Genomic DNA, 26,650 nt, shown 5'->3' with positions numbered 1-26,650 from the left:
AAAGGTTGATGTAATTTGACTTACTTGCATGCCTTAAGTCATGTCTCCTCAACTTTTCTTAAAGAAAGAGCAGACACAGTAATCCCATCATAGCACTTAAGCATAGGAACAGCTTGCCTAAGGTGGATGTAGAATTATGTTCACTAAACATTTAACCTATTCTCATGGATAAACATCTTATTACCACTGTACACATGTACCCTACTCAAAGCATACTCCATGCATCATAGAGGAAACTGTACTGGTTCCACAGTAACATACTGGACTTATTCCATAGCAGGGACAGGAGCAGTCAAAAGCTACACAGAAAAGAAACAGCTATGGTTCACAGGGCTGGAGCAATCCTGTGCTTCACCATCTGCATTCATCTGATACGCAGAGGACAGCAGCAGCAAGGCCAGCAATAGAAAGTATTAATGTATATGTTTGCAAGGCTGTTTTGTTGCTATTGACACTTTTACCACCCTTATGGTCTGTTTGTGGAATTTATAAGTAAGTGTTAAGCCATTCAGATTTGGATCGCTCATTTAGATACTTCTTCACTTAATATAAACACAGCACCTTCCCTACAAATTCACAAAACTAAGAAAAGATTTTTGGCACATCTCTAAATGGAAAAATGAGAGGTTTATCATTCTGTGATATTATTCTGCAATACAAAGGTAAAGAAAAGCTCAAGATCAAAGGTCGGGGCTTTTGGAGTTCAGTGTGGGTTTGCCGCTAGCTTCCAATAAGCAAAATTATATTACATCAACAGAAGAACAAGCTATTTAATATTACTTTTCACTTAGAGAAGGTATTTCTAAACAACTGTCAAGGTATTACTATTAAAATCCCTGTTTCTTCCATATACATAGAATCTGTAACTCCAAGTCAGAGTCAATCATGTCACTAATTACAATTTTCCAAGAACATGAAAGACAGTAAATTCCTTACCTTTTACTTTTGCAATAACTGTTCCTGCGGCACTAAGAATATCAACTGAGTTTAGAGCCTGATGTTTATTTATCACTGCTTTCAAAACACGCAGCAACTCCCCCAGGCGTTCGTGCACTACCTGATGCAGGCCATCTTGATTTTCTGAAAAAAGTAAAGGAGAAACTACATTAGAACAGCGATTTAACTCCCAATCACATTACAATACACTTTGATGGTGTTCAGCTGCATTGAATTCTAGGCCATATGGAAGCTGGGCCTACTCAGAACAAAGATGCTAAAAAAAGTTTACTTTTACAGTTTACTTGCAATGTTGTATGCCATTTACATATAAATTCATTTCTCCCAAAAAGTCAAGCAAATATACTTAAAAAAAGGGGGACTCTACACTAAAGTTTCTGAATTAATTCAACTTTTCTTCTTATGTCATTTCACCAATCACCCTTTTGATAATTGCATATAATCAAAAAGAGTATCAACAAAACCAGATTCAGATTGCTCATTAGGTATTTCTTCACCTGATACAAATTCAACACCACTTCTTTATATTTGAGGAATTAAACCAAGATTTTTGGCAAATATTGGCTAGGTTTCAACTCAGGTGTCGGTCAAATCTTAAGTATTTTTAGTATATAAGCCTAGATCTACAAAGGTCTGTCTTGAAGCATGTCAGTCCACATAAAGAAGTTAAACACCTAAATTATGTTGTGAAGTTAGGCCTAATCTAGAAAAGTTTTCAAACAAGCACACATACTGCACAATGGTTTTTACAGCACAGGCCTATTTCTATGCGCCCCTTAATTTCACTTCCACACCTTATTTAAAAAAAAAAAACACCAAACAAATATTAAAAAAAAAAAGAATCCTTGTTGCATACATGGCAGAAGTTAAACCACAAGCTCTTCCGTTCTGTTACAGAAGAGGTGCTGGTGCACTGAATTAAAGTTTCACATGCGCTAGAGTGCTGCGTTGCAAGTTGTGGTAAAAAGCTTTCAAATTCAGGAAAGTCTAGCTTATGAAAAAGAAAAAGAGGATCTAACACAAGCTGACTCACTTCCCCACCGAGCAAAGAGGAATGGCAATTCTGTGTTGTCTGTGGCCATAACAAACAGGTCAATACAGACAATTACAGTACAGTGCAAATTGATCCAGTGCTACTCAGAGAACAGTTTCAAATCTGAGCCATTTTGTTCTGGCTACAACACATGACATACAGGCTAGAGGGGATCTAGCCTACATTCTGATTTTTCTGAGGAACGAACAAAGTACACCTCGACCCATGAGCACAGTATATCACTACTGACAGGCGGGTAGATGAGGGGACTACACACAAATTACAAGCCTTCTAGGGACCACTGTGCTTCAAGCTTCATCTCCCTCCATGTCAAATATCAGGAGACTTTTTTTTGACTCCGACTGGCTTATACGTGGTCAAAGGAAAAACCTTGACTCAGGAAGCAGACTAAGGCAAAAACTTTATCTATCATTCACTGGCACTTCGCATGTTTTTTCCTGCTGGAGGGGAGTAGGAAGTTCTGTATCCTTAACAGGACACACAGAAGTCTAGGAAAACCCATCTTATACAGCAGTAAATTGAGAAAGCTCTATGTAATTTATTAAAGAAACATAGTTGCAGCTTCATCTTCATTGACATGCATACAAGTTTTTGAACTGGGGACTCGAACACAACAAAGGCAAAAAAAAATGTGAAGAGTCTGACTAAACGTGATTGTGATTCGGTACATACACATCAGTAGCAGAGGTAGTTTATGAAAAACACAGGTTGATCTAAAGGCATACTACAGCTCTGAGTTTGGAACTGAATGAAGAAAGCAAGCCAGGCTTGAAGCAGTTTCCATGCAAGCAACAGTAGCAGAACCTGGGACCCTGGATAAGAGATGATACAAAAGAATTCTACAAAATCAAGAAAGGCATGGAAACAGTAGGTAGAATCAATTGTTTACCAATGTCTTTCAGCTAAATATAACACACCTCAGATGATTAAACAGAGCAAGCAAGAGCCAGATTCAAAACAAAAAAGGGTGATTTTTCATGTAAGAGACCTGCAGAATTTCTTGCCAAAGCACAGCATTGACAGAAGAAGTTTACATGGAAACAAGGAGAGACTGGAAAAGTTTTTCTATGCTTCCCTGTGGATTACCAATGAGACAATAAAAGCCTTCCCAGGAGAGGCCATGGGTCCAGCTCGCCTGTGCCTTACACGGCAGTGGGCGATGCTGCTCAGGAGACAAGACTGGCCACTTTCTGCAGCCCAGTCCCAAGCACCCACGGCTGTGGCACCAGTTGTTCCGTGCACTTCAGTAACTGCTAACAAACCTGTTCTCTTCAAATTTGTTGAATTTGTTTTTAACTTGCCTCCACAACTTCTTTCCACTCAGATATTCCACTCTTTAGTCTACTGAACTACTAAGCATTGTACTAAATCAAACAGTGTAACCTGCAACAGCCCAAGAACTCCCGTAAGCAGAAAGAGTTCAGAAGATGGGAGAAGTATCATACGTGCCCAACTAATCGTTTTTACTTTTCTCTAGCTATTCACTTTTAACACTCATTGGAGCCCAGACACTGAGTTAGACACAGACTTAGTCTGAGCCAGCATAGCCATTGCCACCCTCTAACACCTGGAGAAATTCTATAGCTGTCAACATGAAATCAGAGAATATTAATGGTACCTTCAGGCTTTAATCCATCAAAACCTCAATTGTAGTCCATCAATGCAAGAATAAATGCTGTGGGAGTACCAGGTAGCTGCAGGCAAAGGGGAAAAGGAAGGACAGCAGAGCTGTATTGATGCCCACAAAGTGGAACAGACAACATAGAAAATATAGCTGAAAATTATATTAACACGGTATTTTCAGGAAATAGGTTATTAAGTAAAGGTAATTCAAATTAGTTCATTAAGAAACATGCCTGGTGTACAGACTTAATTTTTGAAATACTGAAGGAGGTAGTCTATGGAGACAGTGTCTCTTCTCACTCTACAGCTTTCTTGTAGGCGCCCCCTAGGCAATGGAAGCGCTGCCATAATTCATTGGGACTAATGACTTACATTGGTAGGACTGCGGCAGACAGGTTTTTATGGAGGCATTTGAAGGTCACATTACCACAAACCTTCCCCATCAGCTGTGTCTGTCTAACCAGAATGTATGCAATCCTCACATGAAGGGCATGAATAGGACTAGAGATAATCTGCATAAATGCACCATTTGGCCAAAACTACATCTCTTGCCTAGCCAAGACGAAGGTGTCACTGCCTTCTGATGCACAGACATCCACTGGTGGGTGGAGAAAAAAAATAATTCCTAATAATGTGGTCAGGAATACCCATGAACATATCCCACAACCTGGTCCTTCTGGTGACATGGTGAGTAGACTTTTAGACCCCTAACAAGTTGGTGAGGGAAACAAGGCAGGAAAGCAGCAAAACAAATCTACAGATGACTGCCAGCCTGAGAGTCCTCAGGAAGGAGTGTGTCACAGGCATATGACAAACTGCATGAATTATTCTGGGGAGCTCAGGGTGACCCACAACTACAGGCTTGTCATTAGAGGATAAAACCGCCTCTTGAGGTTCCTTACAGGTTAGGTCTAGGCAAAAAAACCAAAAAACAAACAAAAAACAAACACAAAAAACCAATCCAACATACAGAGGACTAATTAAAGCGTATCTGGTCCCAAAATGTAGTTTCTTAGTATTAAGATTCGATATTTTACCAGATTAACAGAGCTAGGGAAAACAAACACAATAAGTGGGAGAAGATGAGAGAAAAAACTTCAGGGACACAAGCCTCTTTAAGTCTCAGACAGAGGCACTAAGCTTCAAAGGGAAATGCAAGTTAAAAACAACTGCTATGAGATGTTTATCATACCATCCAGAAGAACACTATCACTAAAATAATGCATTCAAGCATGAGAGTAGTTATTTGTGCTCTCAAAAGCAAAGGTCTGGCTACACCCAGCTGAGATGCCTTTGTATTCCATCGCTGTATTATTTGTTTACAAAATATCTGAAACATTGTTTCTTTGCCTCCATAAGACAAAAGGTCTGTGACACAAGTGGTTCGTGGGGAGGGTGGGGGCAGAAACCATCAGGAACTGCAACTACACAGCATTCAGCAATTGACACCCACCAGACACTGAACCAGAGATTTCCTGTTAAGGACAGATTTATAAACCTCAGGTAGTAACATAATCCAAATATGCCACATTAATAGAAACACAGTTTTAATACTAAGGAGTCCAAAGATGGCTAAGACACCAAAACAGTAAAGCAAATACTGTTTATTGTGAAAAGAATGCATGAGGAAACATGTCTCCAAGTTCCTGCAGCGATTCCATCTGACTTAAGCAGTCATAAAAATTAATATTTACTTTCAGTTTTTCTTCTGTTCCTTGTGTCACTGTACACATTCATTTATCTATGTGAAGTCAAGCAGGAAATTCCTCCACCAGTGGATGCTATATCGGGTTTTAAATCTTTCCCAAGCTTAATTACCCAAATTGCAGTACCATCAAAGACTACTTAGTACTCGGGTCCAGAGGACTGCAACTGCCAGTGATCCTGCAGCACAGAGGACCAACCTGGGCATGTGAGTCCAGCTGTTTGTGACTACAGCCTCCTGGAATCACCAGTGAGTCCCCATCCCTCAAAAGAAAAAAAGAAAAGAGCTCCTAAAACTCCTTTTACTCCTAAATGCTAAGGCAACCACATGAAAGGACACTGTAGAACTGGAGAAAAGAACTGGGTAAAAGAGGCTGTAGCCAAAGCTGACAAATCTAATGCACAATGATACAACAAAGCAGCTGGGAAGCCTGGCAGTGTCAGCCAAGCCATCTCAGTAGCACACTGTTGTCATCAGCATCCCAGTTCTCGATGGTTTCAGTCACCACGTTTTACAACCTCTCATCTATCTTTAATGTAAAAACAACATAAAATACCTACTTTCTAATTTTAGCTATTTCTCAACAGGAAGCCCTTGTTTAGTAAACATTAGCAAGCAATAATGGCCTTACAGCTATGGATTCTGTTCATGCAAAACAAAATGTGCTCATCAAGCTCGTCAGTGCCAGTCACTGTCCCTGCCAAGTCAGGGCTGGTCACAATACATGCAGCCAGGAAAGGCACTGCTGTGTCAGTTGGCTGCTATTCTTCTGTCTGACCTGATTTGCTGTTGGCCCAAACATTTCTGAAGCTGTTTGTTTCAACAAATGTTTGTCAGGACAAGTTTAAATGCAGTCTAACCTACAGCTTTCCCTCCCCACGGCCATTGCATATCCTACACTGCTGTTCAGACCCATACAGAAGATGCATTTACCATTCTGCTTACTGCTTCTCCACACAGAACATTAACACTTTCTAGCAGCAGCAGACTCTCCTCATGCTGTTTCCACCAGTCATCAGAGAAGGGGAACCACTAATACAACTATTGTTCTGCCATGGCTAAAAGTTTGTTTAGAAATGAAGCCGGTCACACTGACAACGAGGGAAGACAGGGTATCCATCTAGATAAACCAACCGAAAAGTAAAACATTCGTGAAAAATTCTTGAATTCAGATTACATATGAGAATTTCAAAGCAAATATTGTAGTTCACACTGTCTAATAAGGTCCTGCTTTCCATAAGAACTTTCTTACAGGTAGAAAGATGTGATTATTTACTTCATGCATTCAATAGCTTTCAAGAAAGTCAAAGATACTACCATTGTGGAACAACCTGCCACACATACTCTCTACAACCACAAGTTTATATACATAGACCAGTGTTTCGACCATGGGAGGGAAGAGATATACACTCATATCAACTGTTGTGAAAATTTTGCTATAAACAAGGTAACTTGAGTTTTTGCACAAATACTTTCTCTTCCTGCCTTTATGAGCATGATTAAATACCTTGTCTTGGATAAGTATCTCCCATGAACTCACTCACTGTGTGGATGTTATTGCTAGTTTAAGAAGATTAATAAATGTGAGTGGATGAGAACACTTAAATGCCAGTTGTGTTCAAAGCCACTGGTCCATAGCCAGAGGCAGAAACCAGCCACCACCCTCAGGAGGTCTAGTCCTGGTTTTGAGAACTGCCTTTGTAAATTGCTGCTTTCCTGGGGCCAGCTGAGGAGTGTTACTTCAGCTCATTTTCTACTTCCACTGGAATAGAGCAGCCTCAAATCTGGTTTTAAGTGCCACTACAGGTGTTCTGCATAAATCCTAAACTCCTTCAGAAGAAAGGGAGAAGCCAGACTGTCTTGCAGGGTGGGGACAAGAACAAGCACACAAACTGGGAAGCCATTTTTCCAAAATCTCAATATCACAATCCAGAACTTTTTACTAAAGTTTTAGCTTATGGAATGCAAACAGTCAGCTCCTCACCGCTTTTGATCTTTGAAGGATTCAGAGGAAATAAATGTGACTAATCAACATTTCAATCTGGAAGACCAACATCTTGGCTGAAAGACTATCAACTCTTATTTACTAATAACCTCATTTTTGGCATTAAGGTAAATTACATTCTGTTTCCATTACATTACACAAAAGTATTACATGGTATCAGTAACACCACCTAGGTGAGTGGGGAGAAAAAAAGAGTCAGCACTGAAATGAAGCTAAGCCAAAGTAAAGCAACTTTAAACTAAAATCATATTACTATCATCTGCATCAGTGTCTGCGTTGTGTACTAGGAAACTGTGAGCACTCAGTTCAGAACCTGATCCAGAATATGAGACTCCCCAGTGAGCACCAGAGAGCAGGCAAAACAATCACAAAACAATAAACTGTGTGGAAATCACCTAGTTCTTACATCTACAATTTGGGAAACACTCCCAGATTAACCCATCATTTTATTTTTGCCGTCCTCCCCATCAGCCTCACTCTCCCATGATTAACAGCCTGCCGTGTTTGTCTGATTTGACAGAGGTCACCATCACACCCAAACCACAAGAACTAATCACACACCCAGTGAAAGTATGTTCTACACTTTGGTTTAACTACACATAAAGTTGACCTATGTCACTGCTGTCTAGTCTCAAGGAAGCTTTTGGAAGGCAATAAACATACAGGCTAGATGTGATTTTCATTGATTGTAGAGGTATAAAACAAACAAAACATTTTTCCTTTAATGGTGTAGATATTTTATTTGTTGGTGGCCATAGTTCAGGAGTGATAAGAAAACAGCAGTCTTAGTTATCATATTTCTTCCTTTATTTGGCTGTATGAACATGCTGCAGATGCAAAGAATTAAACATTTTAACGAACTGAAAAACAAAAACTCAAAGATGTTCTGGAGTAATTTTTCCTTGTAAAATCTCTAACAGGGCTGGAAGCTGCCAAAGGCACCAGTGAAGTCACCACAGTTCAACCCTGTGTTATGATGCAGAATTACAAGTTACCTACCCATCCCTACGGCAAGAAAAATCGTATTTGAAGCTTTCAACATAGCAAGCTGGCCTGCACAAGCTCTTTCATTAATCGGTATCATGGCAACCCTTGTTGTCATGGCATCATTAAAAGACACTACACCAAATTCATACAGTCTTTGGCAACATGTGCTCCAGAATCCATTGCAACCGATGTTACAATCATGTTATATTGCAGAAAAAAGTGACAATTTATGGAAAATAAACAGTTAAGCAATCATTTCAATGAAGAAAATCTAAGGAACTTGTGAGGTTTGACTAGGAATGAGGAAAAGAAAGGCATGAAAGTAGTAACCCAAGCCCTTACATTTGACATAAAAGCATTAAGGCTTGGGAGGGTTTTTTTGAGAAGAATAATATACAATTCAAATTCAGTAGAACGCATGAAAGTTTCCTGTAAATAGCTTATTGAACACAGTATATTGAAAGTAGCCATGTTTGATTTATTATATGCAAATAATGTTTTTATAATACAAGAAAGGATTTAGCATTTGGCAAGCTACTTGTCTATTTACTGCTAAGCTACTAAATTTGAACTTAAAATTAGCTTGTACAAACTTAGGTCACAATTAAAAAGCACCTGCCATTTACCTTTTTATTTATTTTACAGGTGGAAGTTCTGTCCTGACTTTTTGAAATAAACTGGGTGAAAGCGCAGCCTTGCAATTTTTGCAGAAAAACTGCTCTTGCATAAAACACAAAGCTTCCCCCCATTAGTCCAGCCTTCCAGGTAAAGCTTCTAGCACGATGAGCTTTTGTCGTGTACCGCAAATACACGACCAGCCCTTTTTAGATTTGTTATTTGCTATCAGGGATTGACCAAAATATTAATACATCAGTCTGTCCATTTATATTTGACCATTAACCATGCTGACTAGCCCCTGTGATGTGACCTTAAGCTATGGTGGCTTTTGTTTGGTTTTAAACTGGGCTAACATTCCTACCCCATTTTAATTATGGACTGATTCTGCACTACTGAAAAGTCAAAGCTTTTGTAAGAAGTCCTTGTCTATGTAACCAGGGAAAACCAAAATTAGATTCATTTTCAGAAATTAAAGCTGTAAAAAAAAAAAAATTCAAGATGTCTTAAAAAAATCTTTTCAAAAAGTCAAGAAAATAGATGGTGTACATGCAAAATATACAGGATAATAAAAATCTTATCATTTTGCCTACATTGAAAGCAGTTAAATATTTTCATTACGTTGGTTTACCAACTGACATCAGCAGAACAGTTGTTACTTCACATTCATTTCACATTTAAATTCATAGATGAACTCCCCACTTGTGTATGTGGGGAAGCCTTTTGGAAAAAGCCTACCACAAAGCAGCTTTTCATTAATCTATTTCACTATGCTGTATGCAACATTCCTTCAACTTTTGTATTCTACTATGCCTTGAGATTCCAGTCAACTAACCTAGATGTGTTCAGCCATGCAGTTTAATCTTTAGAATACATTAATCTTTTATTAACACAAAATTTAAAGACATTAAACCAGTAATGAAAACTGCTGGAGTTTCCTTATTTACCTATTTCTGACAAATGTGGGTGAACACACCAAATGGCCATTTTAACCCCTGTTCATTTCATTTCCCTGAGTCTTCCAGAAGTTTAAGAATGAAAGTAGCTGAGGATAATGCTTCAAGCACTTTCAGAACACAGTTTAAGTTAGAACTGTAAATTGTCAAGTGGACGTAAGACTACATTCTTTATGATGAATACATTTGCAATAAGCTTCATCAGTCACATTTCACCACAAAGTCATATCTAGGAGGATTTGCAACTATACTTTCAGTAGTACGCATATGCTACTCATTTCTTACTCAAAGGCATTTCATTAAAACTTAGTAGTCCCTGGACTGAATACTTGCCAATCTAAGACACTGTTAAATAAAATGATAAATTTTTTATTCTTTAAGCAACTATTTTCCTTGCATATTGGTTCAAGTTCTGAAAACATATGAAGCAATGCTCATTTAACTTCCACAGCACAAATTTCTGAAAAAAAAAAACAAAAAAGACAAAAAACCAAAAACCAGTCGAAAAAGGAAAGATCATCCTCAGAAAGTTGACCTTACCCTATCAAACTGGCACACACAAGGGAGAGTATGAAAGTTTTGTTTTATTCATTCAAAAGAAAATAAATTTAACCTTTGCTAACCCACATCACGAGATTATAAAAAAAAACTTAACCTTTAACTCATTTTACTTTTAGTCTAAAAATACTATTTGTTCTACATGGCTGCTCCTTGTACTTTTAGCCTAAGTCACTGAGTGAAGAAGCTATTTTATTGCTGCCAGCCCACCTAGTTTCCAAAAGACCACACAAAACCAGGATTATGAGATTATATGGTGTTAAACAAGAGGGGCATTACTTTGTGCATCTCTTTTAACGGACCTTTAAAAACACAATTACAGATTGCTATAGGATGTGATAGTATTCCATTTCTGGTTTGTTGATTAGAAGAGTAAACTTACGCAAAATCAACTTAGGTTAAGTGATATTCAAATCACTACAGTAGCAGATGATGCATTAGTTGTCTAGAAAACAGGTGAACATAAAGGATTAATTATCTGAAGTTCCAGTATTGAAGTCCTGCTGAAACAACCACTCGAGAGTAAGGCCTGACTATATACCTCAAAATCTTCCCACTTCCTAGATTCAGAAACAGTCAATCCCTTCTTCTATAGAATATTTCGGTATCAGATATTTCACACCAAAACAGCTTTTAGAATTTCATCTGAAAACACTACAGCACTGTCATTACAGCAGTAACTGATGTCACACCGGCACTTTCATGCCCCAAAAGACAACAGTAACCAACAGCACAGCTCACTACGCATTTTAATTGAGTACTATTTCTTCACAAACCTTGCAATAGAAAGGTGACAGACCACAGAATCTGTTTCCATTATGGTCCTGGATTTACACAGCTGTTTCCATCTTGTACCACTGAAGTTGCCATTCCAGCTAGTCAATGCTAAATTAAAACAAACAAACAAACAAAAACCAACACACCACAACCAAAGCAAAGGATGTGCAGGTCTGTAAAACCTATGTAATATGAAAATTATAATGGAAACAAGCAGAACTTGGTCAACTACATATTTGAATAGTAGCCCCAAGCATTTAATTTTTCATCCACTGGCATGCAGCATCTGATGCACAACAAGCTTCCCTCGTTATTAAGAATACGATTTATTTATGTGCTCCAGACCTACTACTTTCTTTCCAAATTAAGTTCTTAGCCACTTTCTCTAAAATCTTACGTCCAGTCATCAGCCCAAGCCAGCTACATCTAGAAAGACTTCTCCATTCCTTGCTCTTAAGACAAGGGCTAAACATGAATACCAGAGAGCACTTAATTTGGCCACTCTGCAATCGTAATTCAGCTGTTAGTTTCCTCTTCTTCACGACCAGCATAAGCTACTTGTCATAGTCACTTTCTCAAGGCTCTTAGTTAACTGTGTTCACTCAGCTCTCACAAGTCACAATTCACATATGCTACTGCACTTTCAGATAAACAATTTGCACCTTAGCAAATGAAGCACTGCCCCTCCAAAAAGCTGCTGCCTCCTTCAAGTACCCTTCTGCTGGCAGTGATTAACCTACTTGTGTGCTGAGACCACAGCCCATTGACCACTACTGTTCTGTTTCTCTGCATCTCCACTTCAGTGATTCCAGTAAACATTTTTCCCCATTGTTGTAAGCCTTGAAGAACTTCTGGACAGACTTTTTAGTTTCATAGTTGTAGCAACATCTGGAACAAGGTACCCTATATACAATCTATTAAACAAACAAACCCTCACATACCACACATCCCTATAAAACCAACCAACTACAAAATAACTTAGGCATCCTAACTAAAGAACCAATCAGACCAATATCTAATGCTAATGCTTCAGGAACTCCCTGTGCATAACTATTGCAGCAACATCTGATCTTACAAATAGAGTAAGAATATGCTGTAGTCCAAAAGTAGAACATCAGCTGAGATGCTAGATTTGTTCACAACAGAGAGCCCTAAACCGATCACACCTGCATGAAATGGAAAAAAGTCAATACTATGCTCAGACTAGAGCACCCTTTGGAAACCCTGTGCTACAAAACTGAAATTTGGCCCCACATCCTAAAGATGTCAAAATCTCTTGCTGAAAAGGCATGGGGTGAGAGAAAAGACACACTTGTGCTTTAACACACAAACATAATTCCTGCAAATGACTGATCTACAATCCTGTGATTCATTTTAATCAAAGACAACATTATTTTCAAGGCATCTTAGCTAAAACTTTCTCAACAGGCCTGCCACATCTTGCAGATTCCTAAAACTAGAAAGGGATCAAGACAGTATGAAAGTTAGAAGAAACACTTCATTTTTTTCCAGAATAAAAGCCTGCCTTTCCATTTAGCATTCACAGTATACATATCAACATTCACAATATCACAGTTGATTTGGCTCATAGATAAGTAGTACTAACAGAACTTTTAAAAGTGTAATGAACTGCCACAACACCCACCTGTGGGCCCTGAATCCAAGTTAAACACAGCACAGAGAACCAACGCATTTGAAAAAGGGATCACACCATATTATTACAATAGCTCTTTGGAGCTACTGAAGTCATCAGAATTTGAACCTTAAGCTTCCTTATTTCTCCCATACATTCTCCAACACCCATTTACAGTAAAAAATAAAGAAGTCTGTATGCTATTTTACATACAGACATGTAAGAAGATGAGAGACAAAAGTCCCAGCATTCATTCTCTGATCATCATTCTAGACCAAAGCAACTGGAGCCATTTTAAACCCTGCTTCACAAGCAAAAGGACCATGTAACTGCGTGCCCAACCCTAGATAAGAGACTTGTAAAGTCCTTTAAAAGCTTTTCACTGCTCCTTGCATCAGGTGTATTTTCATTGCCATTTGAAAATAAATAATGGAGCTTTCATTGCCACTTCTGATTTAAGCAATAACTGGAGCAGTTCAGTCATGACACAGAACACAACTCTGAAGAGTTAAGTTTGATAAACCAACCTTCACCTTAAGTTGACAGAGTCTCCAAATCACAGATAAACAAAACCGGCAAATGGGATTTCCTACATATTTTTAAAATTGGCCCAAGGAAACACCTTCAAACAGAAAGCAAGGAAAAAAGGTAAAAAGGAAAAAAAAAAATCCTTTGACAGCTAAGTCACAGCCTCTACAAAAAAAATTCCTCAAATCCTGTGTTTTTCAGTTACACTGTTCTGTACTGAATGTAATTAACGAAAGCTTAACCCAAACATAGCAATCTTCTATAAAAAGGGGCATTTTAGGGATACAAAGGAATGAGACACTGCAAAATCCCTACTTGCCTTAAAAAAGGGAAATAGCTACCTATGAAGATCAAGGTCCAAATCTCCTTCCCTGCCATGCAGTTCTAACCCCCATCCATTAATGAGACATTAGATCCAACGTAACCAAATTACAGAAACTACCAGACTAGACTGCTTGGAATTAAGAAACCAGTCAGCTTCAGTTCTGTGACCAAGCTACATAAATAGGAAGAAAAAACAGTCACAATGAGACCGGTGGAAAAGGAATGATTTAGCCTATTAAATCCTCATTAAGTCAAGATCATTAAAATGACAGTCACAACTTATACAAAGGCAAACAAAAAAAATCACTCGTATTTATGTTCCTGTTTTATGCTGCAACTTTGATACATCAATGCATCAGATAAATGAGAAAATGCAACATTTTTGAGGATACACTATAATACATTTTGCCAAGAGATTTTGTTTTGTTTTTAAACACAAAAGCTCCTACATGTACACAGGAATTGCTGTTAAGAACAGAAGACTTCACACTAGATATGAATCAAATCTCATCTTTCAGGCGTTGTGGCAGATTCTTTGAGACACAAGTTTTTATGTCCAAGTGTTCCTCTGTTTCTTAAGTAAGCTGCAAACTACATTAGAAGAATTTTTCCTGTCAAAAGGTCTAACTTTCCCTTTCCATTAAAAAAAGAAAAATCTCACTATATTGGTTTTCTTCCTCGCTATTCCGCTTTCACCTTGCTAATCTTGTAATATCAGTTTCATTAGTCTAGTTGTTGTGACAGAAAGGGAAGGTAATTCTAATTAACAAAATGGTTAAAGCTCTTTAAGTGTTTCGAGATTCTTTTGTACATCAGAAATGCAAAAAGGAGGAAGAATAGAGTTTTACTTGTATTTCATTTTTTGCACCTCAAAAGCAATGTAAAAATGGAAAATACCTATGCCCTTTCATAAATAGTTCAGAGTTTTCCTAAAGGCAGATATGCTAATTGAGTCAACAAAAATATCCAAACTGCACATAAAGGTTGACTTTCCATTCTCCACTCACAAGCCTTCAAGACACACACACACCCCTCCTGATTGCTGATCTTAGACACTATAGCAACAAGTGAACATTTGTTCTGAAGGAATGCGGAGTATGCAACTGGGGGAGGGGTAGTACTATCAGCCACAAACTTATCTGCTGGTCCACTAAGTTATTATTTAACTTTCATCTTCCCTGAAACTGAAGAAACAGCATTTACTATCCAGTGCTAGCAACCTGCACTTAACAGGCAGCTTACACTTCGATTATGAAGAACAGAGCTTTGCTTGAACTGAACTTCAAGAAGAGGTCGGTTTTTTTTCCCTCAGCTTGTTCAGACTACTGGAAACAGAATTGTTCCATGACTGCAGTGCTCTTATATCGCAAACCTGCAAAGCAAAAGAAAATGCCCTGCTCCTCTGGCTCTGGCCACAGTGTCTTTAAGTCCAAGACTCCCTAAACAAAATCCTGCAAGAGGGCAGACTCCTAGAAAACAAAAAGCTTGGACAGAAAAGGTTGTGGAATGATCCGGAGTGAAATGACAAGAAAGGTGGAAAGGTCTCTCTGGGCTGAGGTGTAATATTCCAGGGGGAAGCATGGTCCATAGTTATGGGTGTCGCCTATAAACTTGGACTGTAAGCTACTTTTTGTTGAACTGTTGTAGGTTTGTCTTCAGGTTTCACTAGTTCTTTCAAGAACAGAGTCCTCTGGAATATGTCAAACTCCTGCTTTTTTGCAGAACTTCTCAGTTCGAGGAATCTAGCACTGGACAGGAACAGGACTCACAGTCAGGGATCTCAGTGCGTCCTGCTTATGGGAGAGACCAGGATGAAAGGGCAGTGTGGAAGGAGGGGAAGCACGGGGAAACGAGTAGGTTGCCTCTGGTTTGCTCTGGTCCTAGAGCTCTACTAAGAGAAGCAGTTTACAGGCCTGTCTTTTTTATTTTCTTCTTGAGTTTTGCCATGAAAAACATCAGAAACTGTTAAAAAACCCAAACAAACACAAAACAATCACTATTATTGGCTTTAGATTCTTAGCAATAATTTTACTTGTTAAAAAAATTAAAGTATTTACTTTGTTATTATCCTTGTTTACATCTTTTAGATCTCTTAGTTTGAAAAGACAATTTCACATTTGCCAAAGAACAGTTTCAGATTGACAAAACTAATACTTAACACTGACTACTACTTGGAGATATGTGAAAGGGTGTACTACAGAATTTCCAGGTCAGAAAGACATGAAGCACATATGTCTTTGCATATAAGAAGCAGGTTTTAGGAAAGCAACTTTAAAAGATGACTGTGAAATTCAAATATATCAAAAACTCAGAGCTAAGAAGGTTGATTAATTTGCCATCTACAAAGGGCATTTTCTGCTTGCTATTCTCCCTCTCACCCGCACCTTTCATATGTCCCTGTCAAACTTAGCATTCAACAGAGGAGATGACAGAGCTGGTACAGGGTTCAGCAGTAATGCCAGGGTAGAGCGCCACACCAACTCTGCCTCATCCCTCACAGTCTCGGTCCACTTTAACCTCTGGCCACCCCTTCCTTTGCCAGTCGCCCTCTTTTGCTGGTACCCACGACAACCTAACAGCTAGCCAGTTCATGAAACTGATCTGGCTGAAAACAAATTGTTCTTCCTAGGACTGGTTTTCAGGCAGATCTGCCTCCAGACCTTGCTTGCTCTGCAGCCACCAGAGAACTGCTGTCAGTGCCAGGAGGAAGCGAGATCACAGCAGCTCACACTTCAGTTTCTTCTCCAAGCTGCTGTGAAAACACACTATCAGCATGGTTTAAAACAGAGCCCTAACATAACAAGCTCTATAATAAGAAAACAACAATTTTAGGCACATCTTGTAGATTTTCAATAGTTACAGAAGTGTACCATCAATTCAGCCGTTAGTGGGGAAGAAAAACCTGTGATTTCTGCAGGAGCACCTCCAGAAGTGACTCTTCCCAGCTGCCTCACACCTGCCCCAGTCTGGTTCAGTCCCAGCTTCCCTGTGACTGTGGTTCACAAGGTCACTTCTGCCAACTCTGCTATGGGAACAATAACATCCAAAGCAGCAAATACAAATTGTCAGAATTTGCCTCTTAACACCTTATTTGCTTCAGCAAGATGATGAATGATGTTATTACAGGCTAACACAGTTAACACATGCAGTCAGTTCTTTATCGACCAAGTCTGAACAGAGCTACAAAGTACAAAAAAGGTCATATTTTAATAATAAGTTACAGAATCATTCTTCAGGTATTACAACGTGTAGCACTTCAGTAGATCCTGGAAGTGATTAAAATTCCACTTCAGACTTTTTACGAACATCCTCAAATGTTGTGATTTCTGTAAGAGGATTTATTATCTACTAGATGCTTTGATTTCCCATTTTTTTTGTGCTACGTGGAATAAGGGAAACGATGTGCTACGCTTTACATGAATTCCTCTGCCTTTTTTCGAGGATTCTTGAAGGTCATTTAAATGCATAAACAATCTGCTTGTGAGTTGATTAATAATGACTGTGTTCTCACAGTTCCCACAAGCTGCCCTGACTGCATTTTACTTTCCCTTCTCCAATGAAGGTTTTTAATCTAGGACACAAAATACTATCAAACAGAAAACCAGCACGTTCTTCCACAAAAACTTCTAAAGAGATCAGTCCAACTTCCTAAAAAAACGCCACAAAAACAAAATACACCAAAAACAAACAAAAAACCCACCCCAGTCAACACCCACGACAAGCACACATTCCTTCCAGAGTCTGTTGCAAAGGAAGATAAACACTTTATCAGATCCTTGTTTAGAGCAGTCTGCCCACCTACCAACTATTCATACTATGAGGTATCGTTAGACAGGTAAATACATCCAGTTTAAGGTGTATCAAAGACAGCACCTATCATTGAGAAGCATCAAAACTGGAATAAAGATCCAACAGCAAAATTACACCTAGTATTTTGTTATCATAATTTCCATCTGTAATCTTCACCGCAATAGCTAATGAACTTCAGATTTCCCTAGCAAAAACAGGACAAACTTTCAAAAACATTGCCTCAGAAAAACAACACTAACATTTTATACTTTCAGAAAACAGAGAAATAAAAATCAAATGCTAAAAATACTAAAGTGCCTTCATCATATGGACAGTACTGAAAAAGGACACATTTATCCAGCCTGGAAGGGCTGAAGAGGAATCATTCATCTTTAACCCTCAAGCACTATATTCAGCAGACATCTTTTGGCTTTTAGTGCAGCATGTGACTAATACCAATCTGCACGATGCTAAAACAATGTTTTGAAGTCACTAGAGATTACAGGTTCCTTATTTTGAGGAAACTACTTAACTTGACACACCTTTAAAATTGTCCCACTGGGCTGAATATCTGATCCTTCAAAAATAAGGACCTGATACATTTCAAGTTAGGTAGCATTCTTGATCCTTTTGAAAATATTGGTGCTACTATAAAGGGGAGGCAGACATTCCTGACCAGGCCATCCAGCTTCACCAGTATTTTTAACTCTGCTTCAGTTTAATAAACAAATAAATGAATTTTTAAAAATCTTAACAAAGTCTAAGAAACCAGACAGCAAAATCTGATGCTCAAAGTGAAAACTGTGATGAAAGGTAGAAGTTTTATCTTGCTATTCTGTTTTCTAAGGTATCTGGGGGTGTGGAGGGGGAAAGCGTACATTAACATTTTGGAATAAGCTCCAATTTACATTAGTTGAAAGCACGATGAACTTGAGGAAATGAGCTTTTGCTCATGAGGAGGACCTAGAATTACCTACATGAAGCACATAATATCACACTTTGAAGATTACTTCAAAGTTGGTGATAAAGCAAGCAATAATTCCTAAGTATATTCTGAAGTACAGCTCAAGAAGATTATATATTAAAGTATAAAGTATAATTACTCCCGCACTTTTAAACCACATGCAAATTTTACCCTAACAGCTATTCATAATGAAACAGTATTTCCCACAGTCCCAAAGGCAGACCTTACAGTATGAAATATACATTACATTCCTTAAAAAAAAAAAAAAGCAGATGTCACAGAACTAGTAGCTAACTATCTTCAGACTAGGGAAACAGGAATGTTTCCCCCCTCTGATGTGATAAAAGCTACTACTTACTCTTTAAAGTGAAACACTTAGTAAAATAACTTCTAATGAGGAACTCAGACTGTGTCCCAAATATTTTGTGTGGTCCTTTTAAACCTGAGTAAATTAATCTCATTTGAGCAAAGGCCACGTAGTGGCATCATTTGCTTAAAGCAACAGTAGAATGTATTATGGACAGTAACAGCACAGACTGCAGCATCACCAGTCTCACACATAGATGCCTACCCTTAAACAGATCCTCAACTCAGCATATCCATGCAATAAGCAATACTATTTTTAAACTGATAAGTCGTTTATTAGAAGTTTGTAAGAGGTAGGTCCTGCACGTTTTGTCCCAAAAAGTGGCTTGCATGCTTTCTATACAACTTCTATGAGGTATAGGCATCCTTGTATTTTAAAAAGATTGGACAGTGTATAGCAGATACCCCATATCTCCTCTTGTCCAAAAGAACATATTACACATGTAGAAGTCAGTCTCAAAATTCAACAGTGCTTACTTGCAGATGCATTAAACCCATGCTTTGGGACAAGGATTAACCCTCTTCAAGTTATAGGATTTAACTTAAATATACCTCATGCACTTCAAAGTCTGATGTATTTTCAGTACTTTGGTCAGGTTGTTAAGCCCCGAGCAGGTCTCCAGCAGAGGCAAAGAACTTCTCATTTACTAAAACACTCTCTACCATGGTAAGTTATTTCTCTTCTTGAGTGCCACTATCTCTGAAGATCACAGATAGCTCCAGCCTTTAGATTGTACTTCACTGCATGTCCTGCCTTTTCAAAGAGGAGTGCAAGCTGCAGGCAACAATTTGGTTCTCACACTCTCACCCATTAGTTGGAAAGTTACTACTGGAACTCAAAACACCAAGAGAAAACTCACCAGCTTTCAAGCCGTGGTATCTTCATAGTTTGTACTTCAGATGTATATTAAAACTGAAACAAGAACTAAACCTGGGGTACATCAAGAATACAGAAACCCATCAATAAAACTGAAAACTCGATCAGTCTTAAGAGTAGCACAGATTGCAGGTAATGATCTGAGACTTCTAGATATTAGTTCTAGATAGCTCTCAAGTTTAGCCTTCTAGGCAGGGATTTCTGAGGAACTGTTTTCATTTTCTTCTTATCAGAAAGGAATGTAAATGGACTTATTTTGAATCTCCTCAATATATTTCAATTATCTCTGACCTTATAAAGTTCTAATGCTACAAACAAATACAACCTTTCAGTTCATACACAAAGACATGATGACAATATAACTAACCATACTAATATCAGTCATACGGCACAATCTCGCTCATCTGGAAATTTAACTGAAGATCAGACCAAGAGACTGATGCACTAACTGTTCAACTACTGCAGGTTCAGCCTGTCATCAAGTTGAATTAAATTGAAAAAAATCTCTCGTGAATCAGCACTGGATTAATTGACCTGAGTTCAAAGAATTCCCAGACCTCTTATTTAATTAAGACATTGGTAAAGTGTCTTGATCCTGTGCCTCAAGTTGGATTGCTGGTAACAGATCATTACATCCAGCGAGTACAACGCCTAGATTCAAAAGGAAATTCTTAAAAAGACAGGAAGAACTGAAATGTACGGAACACATGGCATTTCACTCAACACAAGAGGCAACTGCAAGCTCCCTCATGATCTAACAGCTGCCAAACTTTTCAACTCTACAGTTATATTCAGAGGGTTTTTTGTTTGCGAGTTTTGCAGGGGGGAATGGGAGAGAAGATATTTTGGGGTTTTATGTGAAATATCATTAAGAAATAAGTTCAAAGTTTTTTTAGATTTCAGTTTACACAACAAACATTGCTGAGTGAGATTCTGAAAATAATCAAAGCAAGTTACAATGCCAGGTTTACCTTTGTTGACAAGTAATAGTCAAAATTTATTCAACATTATGACAATGGGACTACTTTCCGAAATTGAATTGTATTAGCATAAGTAAGGCAAATAGAAATAGCCTTGAAATCTATAGAAAGTTTCAGTGTAACACTCGCGCCTTCTAAGAGATCTCAACTTGTTCTTTATGTTAAGTATTGCTTGCATTTGTACCATACAAAACACAGGACAAGTCTATAATCCCAGGGCACTTATGATCTAGTTCAGATGAGAATATGTTACAATCCAAAATAGCTCAGATTTTTCCCCCAAGATGGTATCACCACATCAGGAGACTGTTAGGTGAACCAGGGGTGAATAACTGCTAGGATCTCCCAAGGCAGCTCAGATAGCGCAAGCAGGGAATACAACCATCAGTTGGTACAAAATCCAAGGCACATACCCCCCGGAACCAGCCCCTCTACTGATGCAGACAGACCCCAGCAGTTGAACGGTCCTGGCAAACAGGGAGCCACGAGGTGAAGAGTGAAGTTACAGTGCATGAGAAAGGTGTTTTTACACAAATCTGCCAAACTGGCAATACTATGACCTATGGTAGATGGTAGAAGCTGAGGAAACACTAGTTGGAGGTCAAAAGACCTACAGCAGACTCTGGGAACACTTGCCAGGCAAATACAAGAGTTCACTGATGCAACCCTGTTGCTCCACCTACATTTGCCTCTTCTGAACTGCCTGAAGATGCATGCAGCATATACGCATCCAAATAATGATTTTTTTTCTGTAGCTAGTAGCAGAATCTATTTTTAGTTGTTATTTCATGAACTTCAAAGCAAAGTTTTACTTTTCAATAAAACCTACATCAAGTCAATAAATTAATGCTGTCCAAAAAGGAAGAAATTAATTCCCTATCCCTGAAATTGATTCCAACTTGGAGTAATTAATCTAACTAACTTCAGGGTTGTGGTAAACTGCAAGCATTAGGAGCCAGAATTTTATGTGTAAGAAGTCTGTCCAATCACCTCAGTAAGTTTTTGTCAATTTTTGGACAGACAACTGTAGACATTTCTAAAGATAAATAAGATGGAGAAATGCGATCCAAACTATGCAGCTTCCAGGACGTTGTCTCCAGCCAGCAGTAAGCAAGCCCAACATTACAGAACTCACTATATTATGAGATTTTGGGGACAGAGGTCAAAAAGAACACCCCTAAGTGTGGAAATGAAACATCTCTCCTTCATAAATTAACAATCCTTTAAATGGACAATATTTGTTTAACAAATTAATTCCACAATGTAGTGTAAAACAAGACAATTTCCTTGTTAGTTTTTTTGATCTTCTGAGTCCAAAACTTAAACTGAACATTAATTAACAACTGCTGCGTGGCAACTGGAACACTTCAGTATTTCGACAGCCCTTTCCTACAGGATTTCCATTTCAGTGTTGGTAAGCACCAGACACCCCATTTCACAAAAAACTCCGCTCATCCTGTGTGCTCAGCAAAAACACTGCTGACATGAAGTGTCAAACTACTGCCCTGTTAAGATTTGTTCACACCTTTTGGCAAAGCTATTTCAGTGGTGTGCAGACTCACTTGAGACACAGCGGTGACCACAAATGCTCAGCACTACTCAGGACATCCCATATAAAACTGTTCTGGATGTTATTTTAGCTGTTAACATAGTAATATTTCTGTAGAAGTTAGATAAAAGCTTTCCTGCTGATGACCAAAAATGGACTAATACCAGGAATGGGAACACACAACAATGCACACTCCTCATATGCAAGAAAATTTGCAGTTTCCACCTGCTGGTAGAAAATGGTAAATACTTATCTTGCAGAGTAAGAAACTGCAGAGTTACATTGTACCTTACAACTCAAACCACTAGCATATAGGACTTTGAAAAACCAAACCAAAACAGCCTAGAAAACTGAGGCATCACCAAAATATTAACAGAATTCTTTGGAATTACAAAAAACATTCAGGCGATGAAAAACTCATAAGCTGACAGTCTCGTTAACTTTTAGCATCAGCCTAGATAACCTGCTAAAAGCCTTTTTTCCCTTGTTATGATTATGAAACATATTGCACAGTGTTCTGATGAGGAAATACAGAACCCAAACTAACAACCATCATTTCCTGTAATCACCATGCTGGGGGAGGGGGGAGGAAGCGAGGATAAAGGTGGAAGCTAAAGGGCAAGGGGAAGTAACCACAGTAAAGACTAGTAAAAAACATATGAATAGAGTTGTAAGAGTTTCAGAAAATCTAAGAATTAAGAACAACTGACATACCTTCTGAAAGAATAGCTTCCTTCAAATAGAGTAGCACATCTGCAAATTTTCTGACATCATTCACCAGTTGCATGATATATTCTGGGTCCACAACAGGATTATCATAGCAGTCAGAGTTGGAGCTAATGCTGCTCAGAGAGCTGCTCTTGGTGCTGCGCCCCATTCCCCAATTTCCTGAATTAGAGATGGTGAAGAAGTTGGAGGTAGACAGTCGGGCTAATCCCAAACCACGCTTGTTACTTCCACCGTTCTGTCGCAACATCCCAGCAGCCGCTGTGCTTATAGCGCTCTCGCAGTTAACACTCAGTGTTGCTTATTGCCCATTTGACAAGCCAAAGATGAAACCCTAAAAATTTGGGGGGGAAAGAAAGTGGAGAAAGAAAAACGCTGCTTAGTATAGGAATATATGTGAAGTAATATTTTTGTAGTAACAAGTTCCAAAATTTCTTTCAAGATCATACTGGTGTACATTACAGTGCTGAGCTGAAGTATTAGAAAAGTTTTTGGCTGTTTGAAGTTATTTTAATTTGTACAGTAGATACGTAGTGTTGTATAAAAAGCAGTGGTATGCAGAAACTATTTCAAAAGCTAATTATGATGCATGCTTACTTCGTGAGAAAAGTTTCTTGCCTGAATATTCTGGAAACCTTAAGAATTAAGTTCTTTGCATCTACCCTGAGACCTATTCTTTACCATGAACTGTTACTACAGCTGAACATAATTGCAAAAGCACTTGATGCTTGCATCAACCACCAGGATGTATTCAGCATCCTGTCTCTTAAGATGACAGCCTTGATCTGACATGATGAATTTTCTTCATGTGGAACGTGCCAAGCGAGAAATCATGGCCCATCACAGTTCATCTCAGAAAGAAAAACATCCGGAAAGAAGTTACGTGGGCTTTTCAGCATGTTATCTCTTAATATGAAAGGCAATCAAAGGACATAGAAAAGGGAAAAGATTTTAAAATATTTTGTATCAATGTCTATCTGCAAATCTCAGTGCAGTTATCTTGAAGGGCGTTCCTCTGCTTCAGTACACCTTTAAAGTTCCACCGTGAAAATGCACAAATTTAGGAGAGATTACATCGGTATAACTAAACAACTACCTGCATTCTTTTTGTTTAGGAAAAACAGAATGCTACTGCAATTTTCCCAATGTCAGGTTAAGCAATTCATTTCAAAGCAGCAAACTCCAGGTGGCAGAGTCAGGTATGGTTCCAGCAGCTCGCACAATGCCTGCTATTATTCTCTCAACACCAGGAGTTCTCAATGTTTATACTACATGGCAAACACTACAGGGGAAGAAGAAAAAGAATTTGGAAGATGACAGCTAAAACGTTAAAGTGGCTTGCAGATATATCTGCAGAAAAATCATAAATTTGACTATTTTTAGCTTAAAAAACGTTATTACGATCTAGATTGCAGGTTGAAATGAGCTAACCTACAGATGTTTGTATTTGGTTAGCTCAACTGAAGAAGTAGCACCTTCAACACTTTGAACACTTCCACTACCTATATCAACAGGTGTTATTCTAATGCACTTCCATGATTTTTGCATTATTTCTGCCTTATTTCTCCTCACAATTTAAATGTATCAGAGGAAACGTGGTCAAAGCAGTTGTTTTTGTAACTAATCTGCAGGCCTTCCAGGGAGTGTGCGCTGGGGGGAGGGGCAAGAAAACTTCAGAATTTAACACAAATTAACTGTTCTAATTTCTGTTTGCTGTTTAAAGCCAGTACCTACGACAGTACACATGAGACTACACAAGTAACGCTGATAATTAAGCAATTCCAAACACCTCAAACAGACTGAAGTATGGTTTACAATAAACATGAAGCACAACGTTTAAGCAGGTTTCTTCTGTTCCCACATGTAATTCTCATGGCTACAAAGCTACTTTGCAAATCCACCTCGCACTTAGAGCAAAAAAGCCACACAACCTTCTCTCATCTAAACAAGTGTGATATCTATTTATATCAAGACAGAGATTTTCATATTATTTAAAGGACATGCCTCTTTTAAGTCTGGCCAGCTTCAGAGTCAACTTCAAGTAGCATGATGTGTTAGACCTGTTCCTGCAGCAAGTCCATACTTTTAAAACTGGGTTATTGTATAGATACATACCATCTTTTTTAAATTCAGATGAGCAACAAGTAGTACAATAATGCCACCACTATGAAAATTATAAAAGTGATGACAAAGTGTTTCTGGATGGGAAAATCTTGAGAGAAACTTTTGCTGTGAAGTAGCAGCTGAACCAAAAGTGAACAGTTTAGTATAACAGTCCCCTTTTCCTCATAAATAGGAGCCCTTACATCTGCTCCTCCCGCATTACAAGGCAGATGGGGGAGAGATTCCCTCACAGAACACATGCCTTTCATTATTGAGAAGTGTTTCATATTTCTTCAGGAGACTCTGGCTTCGAAAACAAAAAGCGTCCACCAGCTTTTCTATAAACGCCTCCAGACTCCCCTGGTTAAGAGCGAGCGACTGCCAGTCCCGACGGAAAAAAAAAAAAAAAAAAGGAGGAAAAAAAAAAGCGCCAGATATTTCAGAAATTTGCTCTCCCAGCACAATTTCTCCGGTAGGAGGGGTAAAAAAAAGGCGCTCTCAAAGGGGCCACGTCTCCCGGGCGCTGGCAGCCCCGGCCCAGAGCAGGGCCGCTCCCCGAGCCCCGGGCGGGGGTCGCCGCTCCGCCCTGCCCCCGCCGCGCATTCCTGCGGCCCACCCCGCCGCACCGCGCGTCCTCCGCGGCCACGGACCCCCGCAGCCGCCCAGCCGTGGGGCAGCGGCAGGTAGCGGGCAGAGCCCGCGGGGCGCCGCCGGGAGACCGCGGGAGGTGCGGGACAGGGCGGGGGTTGGCCCTCCGTCCCCGCCCGGCGGTTCCCGGAGCGGTGCCGGGTGGTGTCGTCAGTCGGAGGAGCGACACCCGCACCGGGGACGTGCCCTGACCAGGGGTAAGAGAAGCGCCTGGCCCCTCCATTCTCCCCCGCTCCCCCGGAGACTCGCCGCCGCCCTGTCCCGCGCTCACCCGCGGTCCCTCCCGCCGGCGACAAGCGACACCTCCCACCCTCCAGCCAGGTTGGGTCCCACGTCTCCCAGCAGGAGCCCTTACCGGAGAGCGGCTGCCGAGCGCAGGCGGCAGCCGGGCGGCCGCGGGCCCTGCGCACTCCCGCCCCGCTGCCCATGGAGCGCGCTCCCCGCCGCGCGGCCCGCGACACCGCCCCCGGCGCCGCCGCCGCCGCTCCCGGCACCGCCCCCGTCCGCCGTTGGCCGGCCTCGCGCCGCGGGGCGGGGCTCTGCAGGGGCGGGGCTCGGGGGGCGGCCGCCGCGCGTGCAGCGGAGAGGCGGGGCCGGTCCGGTGGGGAGGACAATGGCCGGGGGGACACGGGCTGGTGGTACCTGCCTCTGAGGGGAGCCGAGAGCTGCCGGGCACCTGGCGTGTGTGCGTGCGGCAGCGCTCGGGGAGAGCGGGAGGACATGCCGCACAGAAACAACCGCTGCGCGCAAACCAGGCTTCAGGAGTCAGCAACAGTCCGAGTTCAGACCGCGTGGTGTTCAGCAAACAGGATTTACTTTGAAGCGATTTGCCCAACAAGAAACAAACACACCGTGGCAAAGGGGAGAATGTATTTCTCGTACCGAACCTCCCACGCTTTTTACTCGTGCATCTAGTATGTCATTCA

General features: G+C 40.0%; 1 protein-coding gene across 3 annotated transcripts in view; it reads right to left on the bottom strand.

Annotated features, from left to right (window-relative positions):
• Positions 1-26,212, bottom strand: part of ARHGAP29 (Rho GTPase activating protein 29) — a 52,595-nt gene extending 26,383 nt beyond the window's left edge. For all 3 annotated transcript variants that reach the window (XM_065841900.2, XM_065841902.2, XM_065841901.2), the window contains exons 1-3: positions 26,080-26,212; positions 22,962-23,307; positions 937-1,080 (exon numbers count right to left, since the gene is read on the bottom strand). In XM_065841900.2, coding sequence (XP_065697972.1) covers positions 937-1,080; positions 22,962-23,223 — 406 coding nt within the window. In that variant the 5' untranslated portion in view covers positions 23,224-23,307; positions 26,080-26,212. The remainder of the gene's footprint in view (positions 1-936; positions 1,081-22,961; positions 23,308-26,079) is intronic.
• Between the last annotated feature and the right edge of the window lie 438 nt (positions 26,213-26,650).

Source organism: Patagioenas fasciata, chromosome 6 (genome assembly GCF_037038585.1).
Source record: "Patagioenas fasciata isolate bPatFas1 chromosome 6, bPatFas1.hap1, whole genome shotgun sequence".
NCBI classification, from domain to species: domain Eukaryota; kingdom Metazoa; phylum Chordata; class Aves; order Columbiformes; family Columbidae; genus Patagioenas; species Patagioenas fasciata.
The sequence above is the reverse complement of the archived record's forward strand: the minus strand, read 5'-3'. Positions and strand labels throughout refer to the sequence as shown.